This window comes from Pinus tabuliformis, chromosome 5_2 (genome assembly GCF_031772625.1).
Source record: "Pinus tabuliformis cultivar Carrire ecotype Pingquan chromosome 5_2, CPIR1, whole genome shotgun sequence".
NCBI lineage: Eukaryota > Viridiplantae > Streptophyta > Pinopsida > Pinales > Pinaceae > Pinus > Pinus tabuliformis.
The window spans coordinates 121768090-121790534 of record NC_142306.1 but is presented as its reverse complement, the minus strand read 5'-3'; the positions used below and the strand labels follow the sequence as shown (position 1 = coordinate 121790534).

The 22445-nt window shown below is 37.8% G+C and overlaps 1 protein-coding gene across 1 annotated transcript in view; it reads right to left on the bottom strand.

Annotated features, from left to right (window-relative positions):
- Positions 1-7035: 7035 nt before the first annotated feature.
- The window catches only part of LOC149157800 (uncharacterized), a 294458-nt gene continuing 279048 nt past the window's right edge, over positions 7036-22445 (bottom strand). The window contains exons 8-12 of the mRNA XM_089436018.1: positions 8150-8210; positions 7959-7999; positions 7683-7803; positions 7515-7590; positions 7036-7354 (exon numbers count right to left, since the gene is read on the bottom strand). Coding sequence (XP_089292144.1) covers positions 7531-7590; positions 7683-7803; positions 7959-7999; positions 8150-8210 — 283 coding nt within the window. The 3' untranslated portion in view covers positions 7036-7354; positions 7515-7530. The remainder of the gene's footprint in view (positions 7355-7514; positions 7591-7682; positions 7804-7958; positions 8000-8149; positions 8211-22445) is intronic.

The following is a 22445-nucleotide window of genomic DNA, read 5'->3' as shown; positions in this document are numbered from 1 at the left end:
GGATCTTTTAAACACAAAAAATTGTACTTTGCTTTTTTTTTTATCTCTCAATGTTTGTGCAAAGAGGCGCTCCACAACCTAATATAGGGGAGATGTGTAGGCATTAGATTTTATATATTAGACGTTAGATGTAAACATTTTTTAAATTCAATTTTTTTTTATTGTAATTTTGTTTTTATTAATAAAATTACGGACATTTTTTTAGATAAAAGAAAATCATAATATACATATCACATTAAAATATATAAAATATAAATAATAGTTATAAATTAAAATCCATTTTACCATATAAATTAAAATAATGATTATATAACCATATCTAAATTTAATTAATAAGCACATGAAAATTTAATACTTGCAATATAACAAGATTCTTAACCATGGGATGTAAAATGGATTTTATTAACTTATAAATAGGCTTTTTTACAATACCATGGGTCAGTACCATGGCTTTTTTTCATAGGAAAAAAACAGAACTGCTTTGATTGAAAAATAAGTTTACATAAACAAATCACATAATTCCCATAGTCCAACATCAACCAAAAAGAATGAGCAATAATCTGGAAAAAGAAATAGGTGTTGCACAAAAGCCCAGATTCACAAAGCGCAACCATAGCTAAAAATACCATAGAATAAAAAATTGTCTGTAACCACAATTCGATAAGCATAAGAGCTAAAACAATCGAACAAAAAGAAGCTACAATAAGACACCACATGATATAGAGGCCTGCATCAGAGACCCAAAAAAAAAGAGGAAAAACATACCAAGTGAGAAAAACAAACCAAAGCTAAAAGGCGAAAGTCACGAATCCATTGACAGAGCCATCCAACTGTAGGCTGAAGTGAATCAAACCTTGATGAAGGGGGATCCTCTGTTTAGAGAGAACATCAGTGGTTTGGTTCTGCTCCCGAAAGACATGCTCAAAGGTGATATTGGAGAAAGAGGCCATCAGCCCTTGAGCATGATGCAACCAATGATGTAGGGAAGGGACTGTAGGTCTTCAGCATGATGCAACCAATGATGTAGGGAAGGGACTGTTATGGAGTTGTGGCCCAGGCCCAATCAATAACCATTTTGGAGTCACCCACAACATGAATCTTGTCAATAGCGAGCCATTTTGGAGTCACCCACAACATGAATATTGCCCATAGCGAGCCAGGTAGCACATTGAAGTGTCCCCCAAAGGGCCAAAACCTCAAGCCTTGAATTAGTGCCCAAACCACCAAACTAGTAGAAGCGGTACGCTAGTGATGAACTGATCTCAATATAGGCCCCACAGCCGCACATACTATTAGAGGAGGCTCTGTCAAAGAATTAGGTGGGGAAAATGCCCACAAGTTCCTTATAGGAAACACATCGTCAACTAACCTTGGGTTTCCATGGCCCATTCTCCTAGAAATCGACAGTGATTTTCATACTAGTGATCATAATGTCGAGATATATTTTCGAAAATGGCAACATTCTGGCATTGCCAAATTCTCCAAAAGATGTACAAAGGGGCAACGCTAAATTCCTTTTTTCTAAATGACAGTCAGTAAGGCATGAGACAATAGAAGAGTGTTTCACTACAACATCGACCTTCAAGATTTTAGTAACCTCAACCCACATGGAAATCACGGAAGGGCACAAAAGAAAGAGATGCGGAGAATCTTCAAGGGACAACTTGCACAACATGCACCATCCCGAGCCATGAAAACCCCTCCTAGTCAGGTTGTCCCATGTGAGAATATGGTTTAGCAAGACCAACCAAGTGAAGCATTTAATCTTTAATGGTACCTCCCATTTCCACAATATCGATAACCAATCTACTTGGGGACCTGTTTGGTCGTTCATTGACATGTATGAATATATCTCATTGGTTGCAATGTCTCCCGCTAAGGCCCTACCCCTCCAAATGAGCATGTCATCCTTCAGAGACTTGGAAATCTCATAATTGCACAAGTGGTATCTGTATTGTTCCCATTCGATCTCGAACTGAACAGGAAGATTAATCTGCTAAGCACGTGGCCATATAGTAGGAGACAATAATGCTAAATGCCCAACGGCCAGGTTGCCCAGTGAGACTAGGCCACGCGCATTTAATTGTTGAATGAGGGAGGGCGAAAGGGAATGAGCCCTAGTAAGTCCTTTGATTGCATCCATCCCATTTAAAACATTTTCAATACTACCCACTTCCCAACATAAATTGCCACAAAGCCAAGGTTTGGCGAGCATCATACTTTGCCATATCATTGATGCATTTTTTGGGGGATGGATCCCCAACAGCAATCCATTCTTCCAAGGATGTATTCTGCAGGTACTTATCCCTCATAATTTTATCCCACATACCATTCCCGTTGAAATCCCTCCACAAATTTTTGGCTAGGAGGACAAAGTTAAAACGTTTGGTGTCCCTTAAGCCCCATCCACCCATCTTGATGGACGTAGTGATAGAATTGAATCTAATTAAGTGGAATTTTATGTTGTTTCCATTGTCATCCCAAAGGAATTTTTCCATTATGGCATTGAGCCTGTGAATTAACGTCATTGGCAAATGAAGCAAATGCATCTAGTACATCGAAATCCCTTGAAGACCCGCCTTAAACATAATCACTCTTCCCTACAGAGTGAGCCATTTGTGATCCCATGAACTTAGCTTTCATTCAAAATTTGTTGATCATCCAGTTCCAGTCTTGTATGACATAGCTCCTAGGTATGGAAGCCTAAGTACTTAAAACCTCTAGATAGGGGGCTTATTTTCATAGAAAACAGAGACGTGATCTGCTTGGCTACCTCTGAATCCTCAGCATGTGATATAAGTTCTGATTTATCTGTATTAATGATGAGACCAAAGGCTTTACCAAAGATTGTGATAATTTCATTGATACTCTGACATCCTCCTATTTTTTCCTCGCCCAAACAGAGGACGTCATCAACAAACATCAGGTGGGTTGATGACTTATTTATCATCACCTTGCATCCAATGATCCTGCCATCTTCTTTTGTAGATCTAAGGCCTCTATTGAGTGCGTCAATGACTAGGATGCACAGTAGGGGAGAAAGGGCACATGCTTGCCTTAATCCCCTAGAGGTCTTAAAGAAATCTGTTGGGGAGCCATTAATTAAAACTGCCATGTTGGTCGTTGTGACACAGGCCAATATCCATTTGATTTTCCTGTAGGGAAAGCCTATTTTGTGTAGCAAAAGCCTGAGAAATTCTTAGTCCACTGTATCATATGCGCTTATGAGATCAATTTTCAATGGACAAGATTTCAGATTCCTTAATTTCACTGAATGGACGCATTCTTGTGCAATAGCCACTGCGTCTTGAATTTTTTTGTCGACTAGGAAACCAAATTGCTCCTGGGAGGTGCGAGAACAATATCATTTTTACTCTGTTGGCTACAAGTTTAAATATCATCTTATAAACATGGTTACAAAGAGAGATAGGTATGTATTCATAAAAAGAAGAAGAATTTGACCTTTTAGGAATGAGAGTAATGAAAGTAGAGTTGATGGCACCTTATATGTACCTAGATCGACAAGATTCTTCGACCTTCAGGGGTAGATCAACCCCCATTAAATTGTAAAAGGAGAGAAAATTTTCTACAAGCCATCCATCCGGCCCGTGGCTCTTGTCCTTGGCCATCTCTTACATAGTCTGAAAGAGCTCTTCAGTTGTGATTAGGTTGTCGTGGGCCTAGTGATAGAATTGCATCTGATTAAGTGGAATTTTATGTTGTTTCCATTCTCGGCCCAAACGAATTTTGCCATGATGGCATTGAGCCTATGAAAAACTGCCATTGGCAGATGAAACAAGTGCATCTAGCATACTGAAATCCCTTGAAGAACCGCCTTAATTATAATCATTCTTCCCCCTCGAGTGAGCCATTTGTGATCCCATGAAGTTAGCTTGTTTCAAATTTGACGATAATCTAGTTCCAGTCTTGTATGTCATAGCTCCTAGGCTTAAGATGGAAACCAAAGCACCTAAAACCTCCAGACAATGGCCTTTTTTATATACCAAACAAAGATGTGATCTGCTTGACTACCTCTAAATCCTTAACATCTGATATAGGTTATAATTTATCTGTATTAATGATGAGACCAGATGCTTTACCAAAGATTGTGATAATTTCGTGGATACTCTGCCATTCTCCTATTTTCGTGTTGCCTAAACAGAGGACATCATCAACAAACATCAGGATGGTTGATGACTTATTTCTCATCACCTTGCAGCTTTAAGGCCTCTACTGAGTGCGTCCATGAACAGGATGAACAGCAGGGGAGAAAGGGCGCATCCTTTCCTTAATCCCCTAGAGATCTTAAAGAAATTTTTTGGGCAGCCATTAATTAAAACTGTCATGTTGATTGTTGATCGTTGTGACACAAGCCATTATCCGTTTTATTTTCCTGTAGGGAAAGCCTATTTTGTGCAGCAAAAGCATGAAAAATTCTCAGTCCACCGTATCATATGACCTTATGAGATCAATTTTCAATAGACAGCGTTTCAGATTCCTTAATTTGGCTGAATGGATGCATTCCTGTGCAATAGCCACTGCGTCTCGAATTTTTTTTTGTCAGCCAGGAAACCAAATTGCTCCTGGGAGATGTGCAAGGACAAGATCATTTTTACTCTGTTGACTACAAGTTTAGATATCATCTTATAAACAGAGTTAGAAAGAGAGATAGGTCTATATTCATAAAAAAGAAGAAGAATTTGACCTTTTAGGAATGAGAGTAATGAAAGTAGAGTTGATGGCACCTGATATGTATCTAGATCGACGGGATTCTTCCACCATCAAGAGTAGATCAACCCCCATCGGATCATAAAAGGAGAGAAAAAGTTCTACCGGCCATCCATTCGGCCCAGGGCTCTTTTCCTTCACCATCTCTTTCATAGTCTGAAGGAGCTCTTCCGCTGTGATAGGGTTGTCTATCTGTTCAATGTCCTCATCATTCACCATAATCGGAAACAAGTCTGCTAACCCCATTTTTCCATCAATGTTGTCCACCTCAGGTGCCCTATATTGATTTCTGAAATATTGAAATGCCTCGTTTTTAATATCCTTCAATGTAGTGAGAATCCTACCCTCCTCATCCTTAACATGCCAGATTGTGTTGGCACATTTCCTTTTTGAAGCTACAAGGTGGAAAAATCGAGTGTTCCTTTCTCCACCTAGTATCCAATCCATCCTGCCCTTCAGCCGCCACTCCTCCTGGAGTTTTTGAATTTTGTTTTTTTCTGTCCGCTAGATCCAGTAAGGTGCTTTTGGTATGTTCTGTAAAATATTCCAGATTGGATGGATCCATGAGAGATTCTATTTCGTTTTCAATGGCATCTAATTCCTTCCAGAGATCCTTCTTTCGATTGTTGATCCATATTCTGACCTCCTGTTTTAACCTTTTTAGTTGTAATGTTGATCTTATCCATTCGTCTTTCACTATTTGAGGCTACGTGTTGTGCCCAAGAGGTATGGACCAAATCAACAAGCGTTGGATCCTGAATCCACGTATGGTTGAACTTGAATGGAAGAGCCTTGAATTCATGCCCCTCGTCCCATTTGAGGATAATTGTGTCGTGGTCGGAAATCTCTAAGAAGTGCGAGGTTGATTCCATTCCTTTTAAAATCTCTGCTAGAAAGTGATGCACAAGGAATCGATCGAGCCTGTTAGAAATTCCTTCTGCCCCAGTCCTCCCAGTCCTCCATTTTCGGCATATTGTGCTCGGAGCAATATCTCTAAGCATTTTGCTATTGAATAAACCTTTGAAATATTCGACCAACGGGTCCATTTTAGCCTTCTGGTCCCTTTGCCCAATGTCAAACTAAAGTCCCCTGCAATAATGATGAAATTGACATCTAAAATTCCACCAATGATTGATTTGCCGAAAAAGCATACCTATTTCAAAATCAAAAAATATTTTATAGATATTTTATTTTATAACACCTGTTAAATTAAATCTAAAAGCTAAAAAGTATGGGGGAGATGTAGTGGTGTAAATGTTATATTGGCTCAATTAAAAAATAATAAAAAGTTAAAAGTAATTATTTGAAGAGGCACTCTCCAGCGAATATTTAGAGATGTTGTAATGTCTTATAAGTTATAACCAGCCCAATATGTAGAGATGTTGTAATGTCTTGTAAAGCTGTAAACATGTTGACTCGGTCAACATAGAATATAAATTAAAAAATTTAATAATGATAAATATCAATAAAACATTTTGACTAGTTCAAATTACATTAAACTAAAAATAAATATAAATATAAAATTAATAATTAATAATTATAATTATAATTATAATTAATAATAAAACTAGTTTAGATCCATCTTATATCTGGATCTACCAAGTGTTGAGAGGAATCAAATCTTTGGAGATTCAATTTTTTTTAGAATGAAATGAGATTTGATCCCTTTTGGCAATTATTAGATCTAGAGTTAAAATAGATCTAAGCTAGTTAATAAATCTTAAGAACTTTTTTACATCATTGACTTGTGGATTTTTCTTTGGATGTATGTATGGTTGTGTTAGTAAATGCTATATCATATATGGATTTCACTTATTAAGTTAATTGAGATTCAAGTTCAATATAAAATGCTAAAATTTTGTATTTTCTTCGATATTTTTGAGGATCTAGTACCTTGTGTAGTCCCATGAAATTTGGAGGTCTCCCCAACAGTCCCCCAAACATGTCATTCGTTACCAACCTACTGAAACATAGCAATCTAGTGAAAATCACAAGTCATACGTGAACATTACACAAACTCGTTCACAATTAAATGTACCAAAATCCCCATTTTCATGTGAAATCATAAACAGATCCTTGAACAAAGAGAAATGACCTAATTTGTTTTCTTCAACCGTGGATTATTTGTTCTTTCTAACGCAAAAATTGGTGGGATGTCTGCAGAATGACATAAACTAGAGTAATCCTGGACTCTGGCGGATCTGATTGTACAAGGATATTATCATCAAGGCTCTGTATGGAAATACTTAATCCTAATCAATATGTGTCTACTTGATGTAAATGATCAAAAAGTTGATAAATCTAACGTTTAAAGAAAAACATCTCTTTATCTTTCTGGACTGGTTCAACGTGAATCCGTTTACCTCTGAAGTCCGTAGTTACACGGCATACAAATTGCTGTTTACTGCAGAATCACTGCCCTTACCTGTGCTCATCACTGATTAAGAAATGTTAACAGACTCTCCTTGTCATTACAAGGTATACTCAAAAAATCTTGTTCCAATATCATTGTAGGCCAAGTTGGAAGTTCAAAACTGATTGTCATTGAACTTGGGGACAAGTTAAAACATTCAATTTCGAAAATCAAAACCAAGGAATCCAGTGCTAATCGATTAGTTCATCAAACCTGCAGATTTGCCACCCAATCCATGATTAAGTGTTATGCTGCTGTTGTCATCGTACGAACATTCCATTTTCAATAAAACTCAACAAGGCACTAAGAAAGACGATATTGTAATTTATGCATGGACAGAACTCATAGTCACACAGGAAAAACAGGGATTTACCCAATTGCTTCAGGAGTTACTTGTACCAGCCAGCCATGACAGAACGGAGGCCAAAGCAGAAAGCACATGCCAGAGCCTGCAATAACAAAATACGTCAGAATAATGTTCTCTTTTCTAAAGTCTTTGTCCACCTCATAACTGATGATAGCTGCAACTAAAGATACATGCCTGGAATGCTAACAATTTGACACACAGCGATGGCTCAGAACATCTTCCAAACAATCTTAAGAATAGATTCACAAGATTCATGTCTTTGCTTCCTGTCAGAAGTCCTGTTTGAGGATCATAGCTGTTCCAGCATAAAATCAATGATAAGCGCCATTAAGATTTTCAGTTAAAGAAAAGTCAAACAGATAGAACCTGTCAGAACATTATATAAATGCCTGAAGTTGAGCATTCCTGTGAACATTAATTCCTAGATAAAAGAAACTCCAACATATATACCTTGGTAGGCGGTGTCGGGGACAGGGCACTAACTTGAAAAGCTGTAGCCACATTTGTTCCACAAATGGTTGGGTGTTAACAAAATTTCATTTAAATGGTGCTAAACATACAATGTCTTCAACTTCATACCAAAAAAAAATGATGGCAACCAACTATAGTGGAAACACTGTAGAATTCAAAATAATAATAACCTGGGGACATGAGTAGAGAAAGTTCAGAACTTGCGGCAAGAAGAATAATAACAGTGTTTCACTGCAAAAATAATAACAGCACGAAATCAATAGCGTACATACAAAATGCTTTAAAAGTATATTCAAATCATTTTCTTAAAGAGACATATAATTTGATTCTGTGGTATACAAAAACCCAAATGTTTAGGTTGTCACAGAAGTAACAGAATCTCTAGTATGTAGGAGAATGGAATAAAAGAAACCTTTGAATATCAACCAGAAATGTGCAGATAATGGTCTGTTAATTTGCAACTTTTCAAGAATAATCTAGTAACTTAACCCATGAGGGCCAGTACAGTTATAAAAGGAATCAGCCACTGAAAGCGAGGAAGATAAACGAATGCATACACCTTAAAAACTGTTGTTTCTTGCTGCTTCTGAATATGCTGAATAATTGTCATTTACAAAATGTTCAAAGTTTATTTGTAAACAGTTTTGGAGGAAAAATCATACAATCATTCCCTAGAACTTCAATTGTCTAATGCAGAAATTTATCACTTGTAGCAATATCAACTACCTGTGAGATTTCCTCCATAAGGCAATTAATACAACTTCAGAAATTTCACCTCTTTCCTATAGGTTTTCCAGATCTTAACCCTGTGAATTTTCAACCTTGGGGATGTTATGAAATACGATAAAAACCACAGCAACAGTGAATAATATAATATTTCACCTCTTAACAACCCTAATCAAGAAAGCAATCCAAGAGAAAAGATGCCAAATTTGTGCCAACAAGTTTTAGCCCTCTAGGGCAATCTCATCATGCATAAACCAGATCTGAAATTCATTTTATGACAGCTGTAATTACAGAAGTAAATCTACCCCATCTTCTTCAAGCTTAATTTTAAACCTATTAACAATCAACTTTAAATTAAGTCAAATCAACAGGACATAATAGTGCTGGCAATTACGAAACCATAAAGAAATAGATAGCTCAAAATCAAATATGCAATAAGACAAGTTTGGATACTTGAAAACTTCATATATAGATGGATAGAATCTAGATAGATAGATAGAAGTTCACATACATACCATAGTCTCACCCCAAAGCTCGTACATCCTCTAGCTCTCCAAGGACCAAAACCCTAGCTTGGGAAAAACAAAAACCCTAACCATCACCAAAGTCTCCAAGAAGAAAGCATCAACACTAACAAGTCCTCAACTTCAACAAAGAGCTCGTATCACACATGCTTTGCATACTAACATAGTTGCCTTCCTTAGGGTTTGCAAGTCCTAGCCATGTTGCATCACACACCTACATGGCAAGACAACCCTACTGGTAGCCTCCAAATCTACATGGCCATCATAAATTTTGAATCCTTAAACCCTAGGTCTTCCACTCTTGCATCATCACAAGCACCAAGACCTTCGTGGATTATCAAAAATACAAGAACTCCATGATCTTGCCCTACCCTTACATCCGAAAAGAACAAGGCTCCAAAATCATGCAAGGTGGCAATTCCACTCTCCATGCTATCTAATAAAATAGAAATCCCAATGCTACAACAAGAGGAATAAGAACCATCATCATCTTCAATGTCATGTTCTCCTATAGTGTTTACATGTATAGCACAAACCCTAGTCATCACAAGCGAAAACCATAGCATTACACAATAGCAATCTCTCCAAGAAAATTCAAGACATTTGTCTTTCCCCTTATCTTCTCCTAAGGTTTCCTCATGAGCCCTAGCATCTAGCTTCTAGGTTTTTCTCACAAACCGTAACATCTCCTAGACAAGAACAAAGAAGAGTATAATGATAATGATGAAATGACTCTCTCCTTCCAGTCTATATATGTGAGAATTAAAGGAGGCCAACAATACATATGTGGGCCTACCCTAAACACTTACAAGCAACCTACAAAGTCACGTGTAGACTCACAAGGATACATATGTGGAGCGCTACACTTCAAGGATACCAACGACAAGCTCCAGGGTGATATTGTACACATGAAAGGCTCCAATGCAAGGGCACTCCACAAGATGTGTCTGACACTCCTCCTCCAAGCCTTCAAAGACTTTAAATGCTCTTCCTAATCCATGTGCTCCAGTGTCCACTCCCCCTACATGAACACTTTCACAACCCAAGAATCCCCACACCAACTCCAACCCTCCATACAAGCATCCAAGCTACCCATATTGTCTATAGCTCAATGCCCTTCTCTTGAATGCCAAACACTCCTCCAATGCAAATCCATTCTCCAAGCAAGCAAACTCCTCCATGTAGCCAACATGTAAAATGTTTATTGTAGTAAGCATTTCGGAAATAAATTGTGTTGGAGTTTAGAAACGTCCCAACATTTCCCATCATCAAAGGAACCCAAATGAAGCTTTATGAGATAAACAAGAGTAAGCCTTAGGAATAAATAGAGTTTGAAGGGAGGTAGTCATTAGAGAATAATGATTTATTTAATAAAATAAACACTGAGACAACTAAATGATAATAGAATGGGGAATAGTCAAATTTAACTAACAATGGTTAAGGAATGAGAATATAATATAACAAAGGATTAAATTAGGATGATTAGAATAAATCTATCCTAAACTTATATGGTCAACAAAGAATGAATACTAAAATTGACCCAATCCTAAGAATAAATTAAGAATAATAATAAAAAAGGATAAAACATAAAATAGAAATAATATTAAAAGGGGGCTCTAAATTTTGAAGAAGAAAATGGGGCGTTAATAAGATTGTATAATATAAACAAGATGAACACAATTCAATAATAATAAAATGGAAATAGACTACGATTTAGAAGATATAATTCTTAAGAATTTTTTTAACAAGAACGAAGAATAGCTATTATATTAAAAGACACTGAGCTAAAGCTAAAGTTAGATACACGATTTACATAAGCAAGTTAAAACCAGTGGACATGGTTGAAATGGAATATGTATCAATGACCATCTATAAAATTCTAACCTTGAATCTTTTGAACAAAATGCTACAATATCTACAGTGTTCCACTTGTATATTTGCCAACACTGACCTAACAAAAACCAAAATTTACAAAGCATCAAAATGTTACATTAAACCATGAGGAATTATTCCTCTGCTTTGATTTATGAGTCTCCTGATTAATCATTAAGGAAAGGGGACATACCCCTTTTGCCCCTGCCACCAAAGTTCACCTTGATTTAGCCTTGACCCCAAATTAGCCATGTGATCAGCCTTGGAGTTGTTTGATCTGAGAACATGGAGACATTTCTTCTTGGGGATAGACTGATACAACTGATAAATTAGCTTGAAAATCATACTTAATTTTGCATATAAGGGGAGAGATCCTAAATATAACTAGTAAATTAGATTCAAGGAATCACCAAAAACAATCACCTCCTAAATTCTCATATTCACAATTTGTCTCAAACTCTGATAAGGCATAGGCTTCAGCAACGTTGTTGGAAGTGTGACCTAAACTCCAAGCATGCCTATGTTATTCTTGATTCTTAGGGAAAAATATTACCCCCGCTCATGCCACCCCTGGGCTTCCTTTTAATGCCCCATTGAAGCTTAAGAAGAAATGTTTCTACTCCAAGTGCTACTAATTAAATTCCTCCTTAGATAATCTTACTTTCCATCTCTAGTTGAGATGTGTCTTCTCCCTGATGGTCCACTTTGGATCAAAAAATTTAATCCATTCTGATTTCTCCCCATCCAAATTCTGATCCTCTTCATTTATTTTCTTAGGCTGGAAAGATTCTCCAAGAAGCCCTATTGTTGATCCTACCGTCCTGATGACATCTGCCTTTTCATTTTTGAAAACCAACTCGATTTCTTGCCAGCCAATTTTTCCAACATATATATTTAGGCAATACTCCCTAGATTCTCTTCATTAATTTTTTTCCCTCCAAAGAGCCATTATAACATTTTCCCCATTTTCCCAACAAGTCTTGTAGTGAAGAAGGCCATATTACCATTGATTTTAATTGAGATAATATCACCCACCAAAATTCAAGGGTGAAAAGGCATTCCAAGAAGAGATGATCTATATTTTCAGTAGCATGCTTGCACAAGGTGCACCAAGAAGGTCCAACAATTCCCCTTTTCAATAAATTCTCAGTTGTTAGGATCTTCTTATGAGCTAATGTCCAACAAAAAAAATAATTTTTGGGAGGTAGTCTAAGCTCCAAATAAAGGCCCAAAGCCGAGAAGAGGGAGGTATAATATCAAGGAAGAGCAAAGATTGATAACCCCTTTTAACAAAATACAAATCACCTGCCCAACCTCAAGAGTCTCGATCTGACAAGGAGGAAGGAGCACATCCAACAAGAGCGGATTTGAGAGATCTGCAAATACTAACAAGGTGATATAAAATGTTACCCCAGACCTAGCTTAACCAATGCCCATCAGATGACCAAGAGGAGATATCCCACAAAGAGATTTTATATTGGGAAATTAACCAATTACACAAGGGATGAAATAGGGGATTTGAGCCCAGAGGAGGATTTCCCATAATTCCCTCAATCCAAAAATTTATTGATTTCCCATTTCCTAGAATCCAAGTCAGCTTAGACCTAATTAAAGGAATAGAAGCCAACATCAAACGCCATATCTGGGAGTTGCCTTTATTGTGAGGGATATGATGAATACAAGATTCTCTCGCCCCATTAAGATATTTTTAATGAAGCAACTATTTCCACCAATCATTATCCCCTATTATTAGCCGCCAAACAAGGGTTGCCCCAAAGGCTATATTCATTAGAAGGGGGTCTCTTATTGCTAACCCCACCCAACCCCCCCCCAGCTTTTGGAAGCTTAACCACCTTCCAATTCACCAAATAAAACATTTTAGAGTTTGTCTTGCCTCATTGCCAGAGAAACCGCTTGAGTTCTTGATCCATTTGCTGCTTAACTGAGATGGGGGCCAACATAGATGAGAGTTGGAATACAGGAAGGACTGAAAGGACAGACTGAACTAGAATTATTCTTTCCATCCAGATTTATCCAATGAGTCACCCATTGCTCAAATTTAGATTTAAACTTGTCAATAGCATGACCCCAAGAAGGATGAGGGAACATTTTGAGACATATGGGCAGGCCCAAATATCTGAAATTGGTCCACTCATCCCTTCCTTCTATCCCCAAAATTCTTAAGATCCTTCCATGCAATAGTTTGCTAACATTCCAAGAATATAGATGACTTTTACCCTCATTTATCAATCCTCCCAAAACCCGAATATTCCAATATAGATTTGAAGCACCACGATATAACGCAAGAGGCACCACTAAGAAGGATCATGTCATTAGCGAACTGGGTGTGATTTATGCTCTTTATACCTTCTGAGAATCAGATTGCAAGGAGGGAGTGACATCTTCGTTCAAATTCCAACTTCCTACTCAAGGATTTAGTCGTGAGAATGTAAATAATGGGGGAGAGGGTGCACCCCTGCCTGAGGCCCCCAGAAACTTTAAAGAAACCAATCGCAAATCCATTAACAAGAGGGGAAATCAAAGGCCCAAAAATACAAGAATTGATTCAAGATATAAGAACAAAATAGGACTGCATTTTTCTTAAAATAGCAAAGAGAAAAGAACGACGCACACTTTCGTTTTCTGAGATTTGGACCTTTCATTCGCCCACCTTTTTTTTTCCTCTTTTAAGTCCTTGATTTTCTACTCCCATATGAAGATAGGAGAACCAATAACCCACCTCAACCATGCCTAATGCACTAGTGGCCTAAAATCCTCATCATTGATCCACATAGGATTAAAACAGAATGGGATGGGACCCTTTAAATCTTCCAATTCTAAAAGAAGCTTGATTGGGCAATGGTCGTAACCACCCTAAGCCAAATGAAAGGAAGAGGGAGATATTCTCTGAGCCACAATATCGCTCCCCACTAGGAATCAATCCAATATTGCAGCAATGTGTCTAGGGCCAACCCTTTTGTTGCTCCAAGTAAATTTGGAGAGTTTAGGCTTAATATCGACCAAGTCCAACTAGGAAATCAAATCCTCCATCTTTTCCTGAAACTAATCTCTTACAATACTGCCACCTTTCTTCTCCCACTGATGAATTGTAACATTAAAGTTCCCTCCTAAAATGTAGTTGGAGTTGAGAAGGGTTTCCCTTTGTCCTAACAAAGAATTCCAATGTTCTACCTTGTCATGATACATATTTGGCATGTAAATGTTTACTAAGTTGAAAATTTTCCAAGGTGGGAGATGAATCAATCTATTGATGATCCAATGTTGATATTTTCCTCTTATAGAAGATTGAAGAAGGAGGCTGCCCATAGAGTGCAAACTCTACCCAAAGCGTCCCTTGAACTTACCACCACTGCTTTACTCCCTTTCCAAATTGTTCTGCATTTTGCTAGAGCTTCACGCTCCCCTAATTTCGTCTCCTAGAGGATAAGGACATGGTGATTCTCTAATCTAATTAAGCTTTGATTCAAAATCCCTTTTCTCACTGCCCATCCCCCTGCAATTCTAGGAGATGATATTCATTATTTGCTAGAAGCTTTCGAGTCCCCCACCAAGATGAGGGCTAGAGGAACCAAATTTCTTTTGATTTTTAGGGAATCTGAAGGAAGGAACATTAATCACTGATTGAGTTCTTTTTTCTTTATCCCTTTTTGCATGAGCCGACTGGAGCTCCCAATTAGATTTTCTTCCCACTTTCCTTGTAGATTTCAAGGGATCAAAACCCCTTTCCATTTCATTTTCTGATTTGTCATCAGCTGAGGCAAAGAAATAAAGGTGAGATTTCTCTACTTGTGGAGATTCAAAATCTTCTTCCTTTCTCAAACTTGCATCTTCCGCCAAGACATTTCGAACAAGGTCATCTTCTGGTTCTCGAATTTTATTCTCACCATGGGATTTACCATCTCCCTTTTCTCCTTGAGTCTACTCTAGTTCTTCAAGCCCTTGAGCTTCTCCTTCATCCTCTTCATTTTCCAAGACAATGAATTGATTTGCATGTTGATAAATCTTCTTCCCATCCCCTTGAGATGAACCTCTCCCCGCATTCTAAGGACCTGATGGAGGAAGAAGGGCTGCCTTTTTTTTTGGAGGGGGGTGGGGGGGGGGGCTAGCTCCTTTGGGGATTTTGGCATGTTTGTCTTCTTCTTCTCTTCTGGATTTTCCATTGACCCCCATCCTCTTGCTACTCGAGAGCATCCTCCTTTTTGGGGCAATTCCTGGCAAAGTGCCCATACTCACGACATTGCTTACACTTGAAAGGGATCTGATTATAATCCACCTACTGAATGAAAGACCAGTTATCTAATGTGAGTTGAATTGCTTTTGAAAGGCCTTTCTCAAGGTCTACTACTACATAGATACGAGCACATGCATAAATTGAATCTCTTGGTTCTACTTTATCTATGTATCTTCCCAAAGGAATTTCCAATGTTTCTCAAAGTATCCTCATCCCTGCAGAGTAGAGGTAAGTGAGGAAGTTTTACCCATACTGGAACTGTTGAGGGAACATCATTCTCAGGATTAAAATCCAAGGTCCAACGATACAAGTAAAGACCTTAAGCACCCATGAAGTAAAGGTCGCTCCTAAATATGAGATCTCGATATTCTTTATGTTCAAATAAAAAGGTGAAGAAATCTTTGCCACAAAAGGCACACTTAATATGGCCTTTAATCAAGGGTCTCCAGTTTCTTCCACCCATAGCCTCAGAGATTTTGGAGAAGTCCAAACCCCTATAAATTGGTCAACCAAACCTCTTTTAACTAAACTAATAGCCATTGCCCAAGATTTACTTGGATTCACCTACACTTTCAATGTTGGAAAATGTAACTATGTTTGGTCTTCAATAATGTACTTGAGTCATTATGTAATGTACTTGTCAAAAGAATAAGGAAAAGAATTTTTATTATTATTAAAGCATGGGTTTCATGCTTGGGTCACCATGTTTTAGGTCAAAGTCCCCATTAAGAACTTCTAGGATTTATCCCGAGTCTATAGAGTTATTGTACATTTAAAGAGACCCTTCTTTGGCTTTTGAATCATGTAAAAAGGTTATGTATTGAGTCAAATATGAATTATGTTCCCTCCACATCATGTCGGCCAAGAAGAAGATCAAGTCGGCCTAAGGAATTCAACCCCACAAGAGTCCTATAAAAGGAAGGTCATCGAATTCATTTGGGGCATCATTCTCTCATCAAGTTCGAACTCTCTTGTAGCTGGGAAGAAGTGCGAAAATCTCTTGTTGCTAGGAAGAAATGTGAAGTTCTCTTGTGTTGGGCAGAAGTGCGAAGTTCTCTTGTAGCTGGGAAAAGGTGCGAAGTCTAATGCCGAGAAGCCGAAGTGAGTGCGAGTTTGGGGAAGTCTAAGGAGAGAAGGAAAATCGAAATTTTGGTGTCTCTCTCTCTGTGTTTTGTGCTCTAGATTAGGAAATCGAAGTCTTCCTAGTTTCACTGTTGTTGGAAGCTACCTGTTGTCGTAAGTTGCTGCATAGTCGAAGTTGTTGGGCAGAGGTCGAACTTCTGGGAGGTTGACTTGGTGTGGAGAGAAGGTCTGGTCTTGGTCTAGGGTGAAGAGTCTCAAAGAATACTATTGAAAGGAAGAATTATCTTGACTGGCTTTTCGCCTCCAAGGGGGTTTTTCCCTGGCATGTGCCTACATCAGGTGTCTATTGTTTTATGTGTCGTTGCTTTTGGTAATTGCTTGATGCACTAAAGAAAGAAGACATAAAGAAAAATAATAGTAAGAAACATCACAAGTAATTATCAAGATCAAGAAAATCTTTACTGCCTTTCTGATTTTCTAACATGGTATCAGAGCTTTGGTGAAGAAGAAAGAAAAAGGCAGTCTCAAGCACTTGATCCATTCATAGGTACTATCTCAGGGAAGGAGTCTATTATATTTGAGGATGTCTAACTCAATCAAGGGTGAGAACAAACTTGAAGGAGCATCCAACTTCAGATCTTGGAAGAAGAGGATTGACCTAATCCTCGAGAAGAACAAGGTGTTGGACTTGGTAAAAGGAAATGTAAAGAAGCCTACAAAAGAAGCCAGTGATGTCGACAAAGCGAAATTCAGGGATCTAGAATTGGTGGCTATGACTCTGATGGTGGAAGGGATAATAGACAATCTTCTCCCATTCATAGCTAACATCGATCATGCTCAGATGTATGAAGCCTTGTCAAAGTTGTTCACTATTAAGAACATTGGTCAAGTAGCAAGTTTGAAAAATGAGCTAAGGACTACAAAGATGACTAAAGAAGATACTGTGGAAACCTTCTTTGTGAAGATAGCTAGATTCAGGGATGATCTCTTGGCCATCGATAAGATTGTTCCAAACAAAGAACTAGTGATCATTGCTCTATTAGGATTGCCACCCTCTTGGGGTGCATTTGTTGCAGGTCTCAACAATTGGAAGGTAGCTCCCACCTTTGAAGAATTATGGACTGCCTGTAGTCAAGAAGAATTAAGGATCTCAATGGTTGCCAATCCTGAAGGAGTATCAAATGCTTATGTTTCTCATCATAAAGGAAAGAGATCGAAGGGACCGAGGAAGAAAGTTGACATGTCCAAGATAGAGTGTTATCAATGTCATAAGAAGGGTCACTACAAAAGTGATTGTCCCGAGAATCCAAAGAATAAGAAGAGAGGAAGAGATCAAGCCAACCCTATTGTGGAAGGAGACTCGAAGAAAGTCAAGCCCGAAGAACCAAACATTAAGGACTTACACTATTAAGTCCTTGGCTTATAGCTTTTCATATCTTGTTTTATATGTTTTAGAATTTATAGGTTTTTAACATATTTTGGAAAAGACATTTTTGGTATTGTTTTTATAAGTTTTGTAGGTATCCCTCAAGCTTTAGAGGGAGCCCCCAACAACTCCCAAAGATAAGTATCTCATGCCTTTTCAATTTTGGGTGCATGTATTCATTTAGTTTTGATTATATTAAATACTAATCACCTTTCTCCCTCTATTGTCTTGATAAGAAAAACATCTTCAAGAAAGAGGATCTCTCAAGACAAGCTTAGTTAAGAAACATGGGTATGCTTTGAATACATTGATTGAAAGGATTATTCATTTGAGGATCTATTACTGACTCTGTTATGACTCGCTGTCTTGAATCTTAGTGATTCTTGTTTGGGTGATTCATCTCTTGATAAATCTACCCACCCCATTCATATTCTTGATTGACTATGTAGAACCCTAGACAGGTTCTGGAAAACTCTAACCAGAGGGTATGCTATTGTGAATGTCTGAAACCCTAAGCTGATTAGGGATATTGTGAAATGCTAGTTGAAATTTTTATTGATGATGTCATGTTTGGGATTTTGGTATGATCGGGAAATCCTAACTAACACTGATGGTTCACCGGCCCTAGATCTGAATTCCATGATGGTTCCACAAGTTGTTGTTGTGCCTTATATAGTTGACTGTGGCTTTTCGAGAGGCATCAGTAGTAATTACTTTACTAGGGAAAGTGTAGTTATCTCGATGTCATTGGGAGGCTGGTTTGACTAATGAAACCTTATGTGTTCCTACCAAATTCAGAGGACCAAGAACCTAGCCTAACCCAAGGTTGAGTGATAAGGTCTAAAACCCTAGAATTTTTTAAGTTTTTGGTAATGTAGGGTTTTCTATATTTCTACATTGGAACCCTAGCTCATTGGGGGTTTGGTGGAATGTGTGAGCAAAGACCCTTACTTTGTCTTAGATGTTTTCCTTGGTATGAGTGTGTTTATATGATCGAAACCCCTAGTGTAATCAAAATGATTGTGTGTCTAACTCTTATTTGATATTGTTGTGAAGTTGGGTTTGACTAACACATGATATGAAATGTATTTTTCATGATGATAAAATCTAAGCATATATATATATATATATATATATAGATATGTCCTTTTGGTTGAAATCCTAGGTTGGTCTAGGTCAAATGTATTTATGTTATTGGACATATGATATGCTTATGTATGGTTATGAATTCCTAGATATGCATGTTGACCTAGTCATTGATGGTCATGAGTCTTACGATTTAATGGAAGTCCTTGTCTGAGATTCTAGAATGATGATATCTGGAAATCTAAGGTGTTATAGCTAAACCCTAGTAAAGTTAAAATTATCTAGTATGTATGATATAACAATCTGAAGTCTATTAGATGATTGTTGGAAATGAAAATCTAGTTTTTTGCAGTTAAATCCTAGTATTGACATTGTCTAGTATGAAATGTAACAATCTGAGATCTATGTATGTAATGATTGCTGAGATTGTGAAAATGGAATTCTAAGGTTTTGGAATTAAACCTTAGTCAAAGTAAAATCTTTGAAATGTGATGATTTGAGATTTGTGTAAAGATTGTTGAATTTGTGAAAATGGAATTCTAGGGTTTTGGAATTGAACCTTAGTTAAAGTAGAAATCTCATATGAATGTTGACTATATGATAACTTGAGATTTGTGAGAGATTTGTTGAAATTTGAATTTTTTGTTGAGATTGATGACTGCTCAGAAATCTAGGGTTTGCAACTAACCCTAGTAGTAGTTGGCCATGTTAGCAACCGACTGATGGTTGATTGAAAATCTAGGGTTTGGAACTAACCCTGGTGGAAGTTGGTCAAGTTAATGACTAAGTTGTGATTGACTTTGATTGATTTTGTATGAAATCTAGGATTTGTATGTTAATCTAGGTTGTCATTGATGTCAATTTGGCAATTGGCAAATATTCTTGACATGCTAGAGGATGACTATAACTCATGTTAGATAAAGATGTCAAGACACCTTGATGATCTAGAAGCTCTTGATGACTTATGTGACATACACATGATGATATTTCCTACCTCCGATGATCTTGATAAAACGCACATGATGACATGACAAATCTCTGATAATGTGAAGCCATAATCTTTGATGACATTACCTCTGGTGATCCTAATAATTGAAGACTCCATGATGTAGCATATGTTTGACGACATATCATTTATGATATGGTGACCCTATGATGAAGAAGGCAAGGACATGTTGAAGAAGGAAAATGACCCTACCTCCAATTCTGCACCAATAAATGACCAGTCACATTAGAGAATATTTTTTACTACCTTAGAAGCAGAATTTCTCTATGAGACCTTCACCATCCTTTAGAGCATGTTTTTAGCTTTCTAATGAGCTATTACACGCCCCCAAACTCCCTACCGTTGAAGAGAAAATGAATTTTTAAGCTGGAATATAATATTTTTTAAGGCTAGCCGACCTAAGCTGACTTGTAGACTCATGTCCCTTGGCCAATGGATGTGACTCTTCGTCAAAATGAAAAACGTCTATAAATATGACGTTAAACACTTCATTCTTGCATCAATTTTTCAGTGATCATTTCAGAGAAAAGATATAGAACAACAAGGAGGCCGAGAGGACTTAGTAGTCTACTGTTTGGGCAAATTTAAGGAGGCCGAGGAGGAATATTGTTGTGATAAGCTAGCTGTGTAAAGGAACAGTGGACAGAAAATTACTTCGAACCTATTCTCATTTACCTTACAGCTCGGATTTGTTGTTTAGGACTGTGGACAACTCGGATCATGGTCTCCAGACTCCTGTAGAAGCTCGGAAGGCTGAACAGTGTCCTATTGCAGCTCTTACACCACAGAATTTCAGTCTTTTGGAGCTCGGATTTTTGGCACCAAGTTACAGACGTGTCATCATTATGTGAGCTCGGATCTGTGAGCTGTACAGTCTCTTAGGGAGTTCAAATTGAAGGCTCAGAAGCTCGGTTCATCACTGTGAACAACATACAGTTCAGTCTTGTAGCTACCACCTGTGGACCATTTTTCTTTGCAGCAAGACACCTACAAAACTACACCAAGCTTGTAGTTGTGATCTTCTCCAGCATTGAAGGATTGCTTAAGGACGTTGACAAGCAGTTAAAGGCCACCTGTGGGAGCTCACTTAAGGATTTATGAACAGTGGACTATCCAAACAACTGTCACCTATTCTTTGACCTGTGGAGACCTGTACCTATTTGTTACAGTCATTTGAAGAGGCTCAGTCTTAAGCCTGGATTAGGCATTGTTTGGAGCAAAGCATTGGATAGAGAAGTAATTGGAGCAAGCATTGGACAGTGAAGCAATTAAAGCAAGCAGTGAAGAAATAGAAGCTCTTGGACAGTGGAGTATTGGAAATCTAGAATAGTCACATATTTGGAGCCTTGAACATTCAAGCATTTGTAATCTTGGACAGTTGCCTATAAAATTTCAGTTCTTTTGAGAAGTGCAGACTACAAGACAGTGACCCTTTTAGATAGGGGTGTAAACAGTCTTGTAGAAGGCTGCCTTGTTTTGGAAGGTGTTTTGCACTCTTGAAGGTTGCATCTTACAGACCTATTGAAGCATATTTTGGGACAATCAAGAAGACCTTTTAGTAGCACCTTTGAGGATAGCCTTGGAGATATCTTGATGAAGCCTTGAAGAAGAGTTTGCAGTAGTCCTTGTACTTGAAGCTGTTTGGAAGACCTTGTGCAGAACTTGAGCAATTGATTGAAGACACCTTGAGACATCACCAAGCATTGATTGAAGTCTTGGAGACACCCTTGGAGACATGATGCTTTGCTGAAGCCCTCATGGAGTAACCTTGGAGTTTTTGTTTGGGTGACATGAAGAGCAGTGGCGATACCTTCTAAGAAGATAAGGTTGTCATTGATGAAGTGATTTGGAGAAGGCAGTGTTGAAGGTGAAGATATTGCAGAAGATATTGGGAGCCGTGAAGAATCATTGATCTTATCTTCAAGAATCGAAGCAAAGGGTTGGAGCCCTAGAGGATCGGAGTCCTCAAGAAACCAGGTCGGACCCTAAACTAGACATTGGGTTGGAGCCCTCAGGTTGGTGCCTCAGAATTGACAAGGTTGGAGCCTTGGAAGTCCAAGTCGGTGCTTGGAATACAGGTTGGAACCTGGGAGATTGAAGATCGGTGTCTTCATATAGAGTTGGAGCCTTACATATATTGTACTTGATTTATTGTAAAGAAGAAATTAATAAAAGCATTTATTCTTATTGTTCATTTTGTATAAGTGATCTAACTGGTAAAAGTAACGATTGAAAATAAATACTAATTCAGCCCCCTCTTAGTATTTCCAACATTGTATGAATCCCTAGTGAGAAGTCTAACATATGTATTTTGAAAGGTTGTTAGATGCTTTGTAGATCTATACGTATTTTGAATTGTTTCTAGGGTTTGCTATATGTTGTAATAAGGTATGTCATGCCTTTGGAAGACACATTGAAACCCTAGATGGAATGTACGTTGTTATGAAGTAGTCTATGGTGTATAAAGTCCCTAGCAAGATGTTGAAGAGTA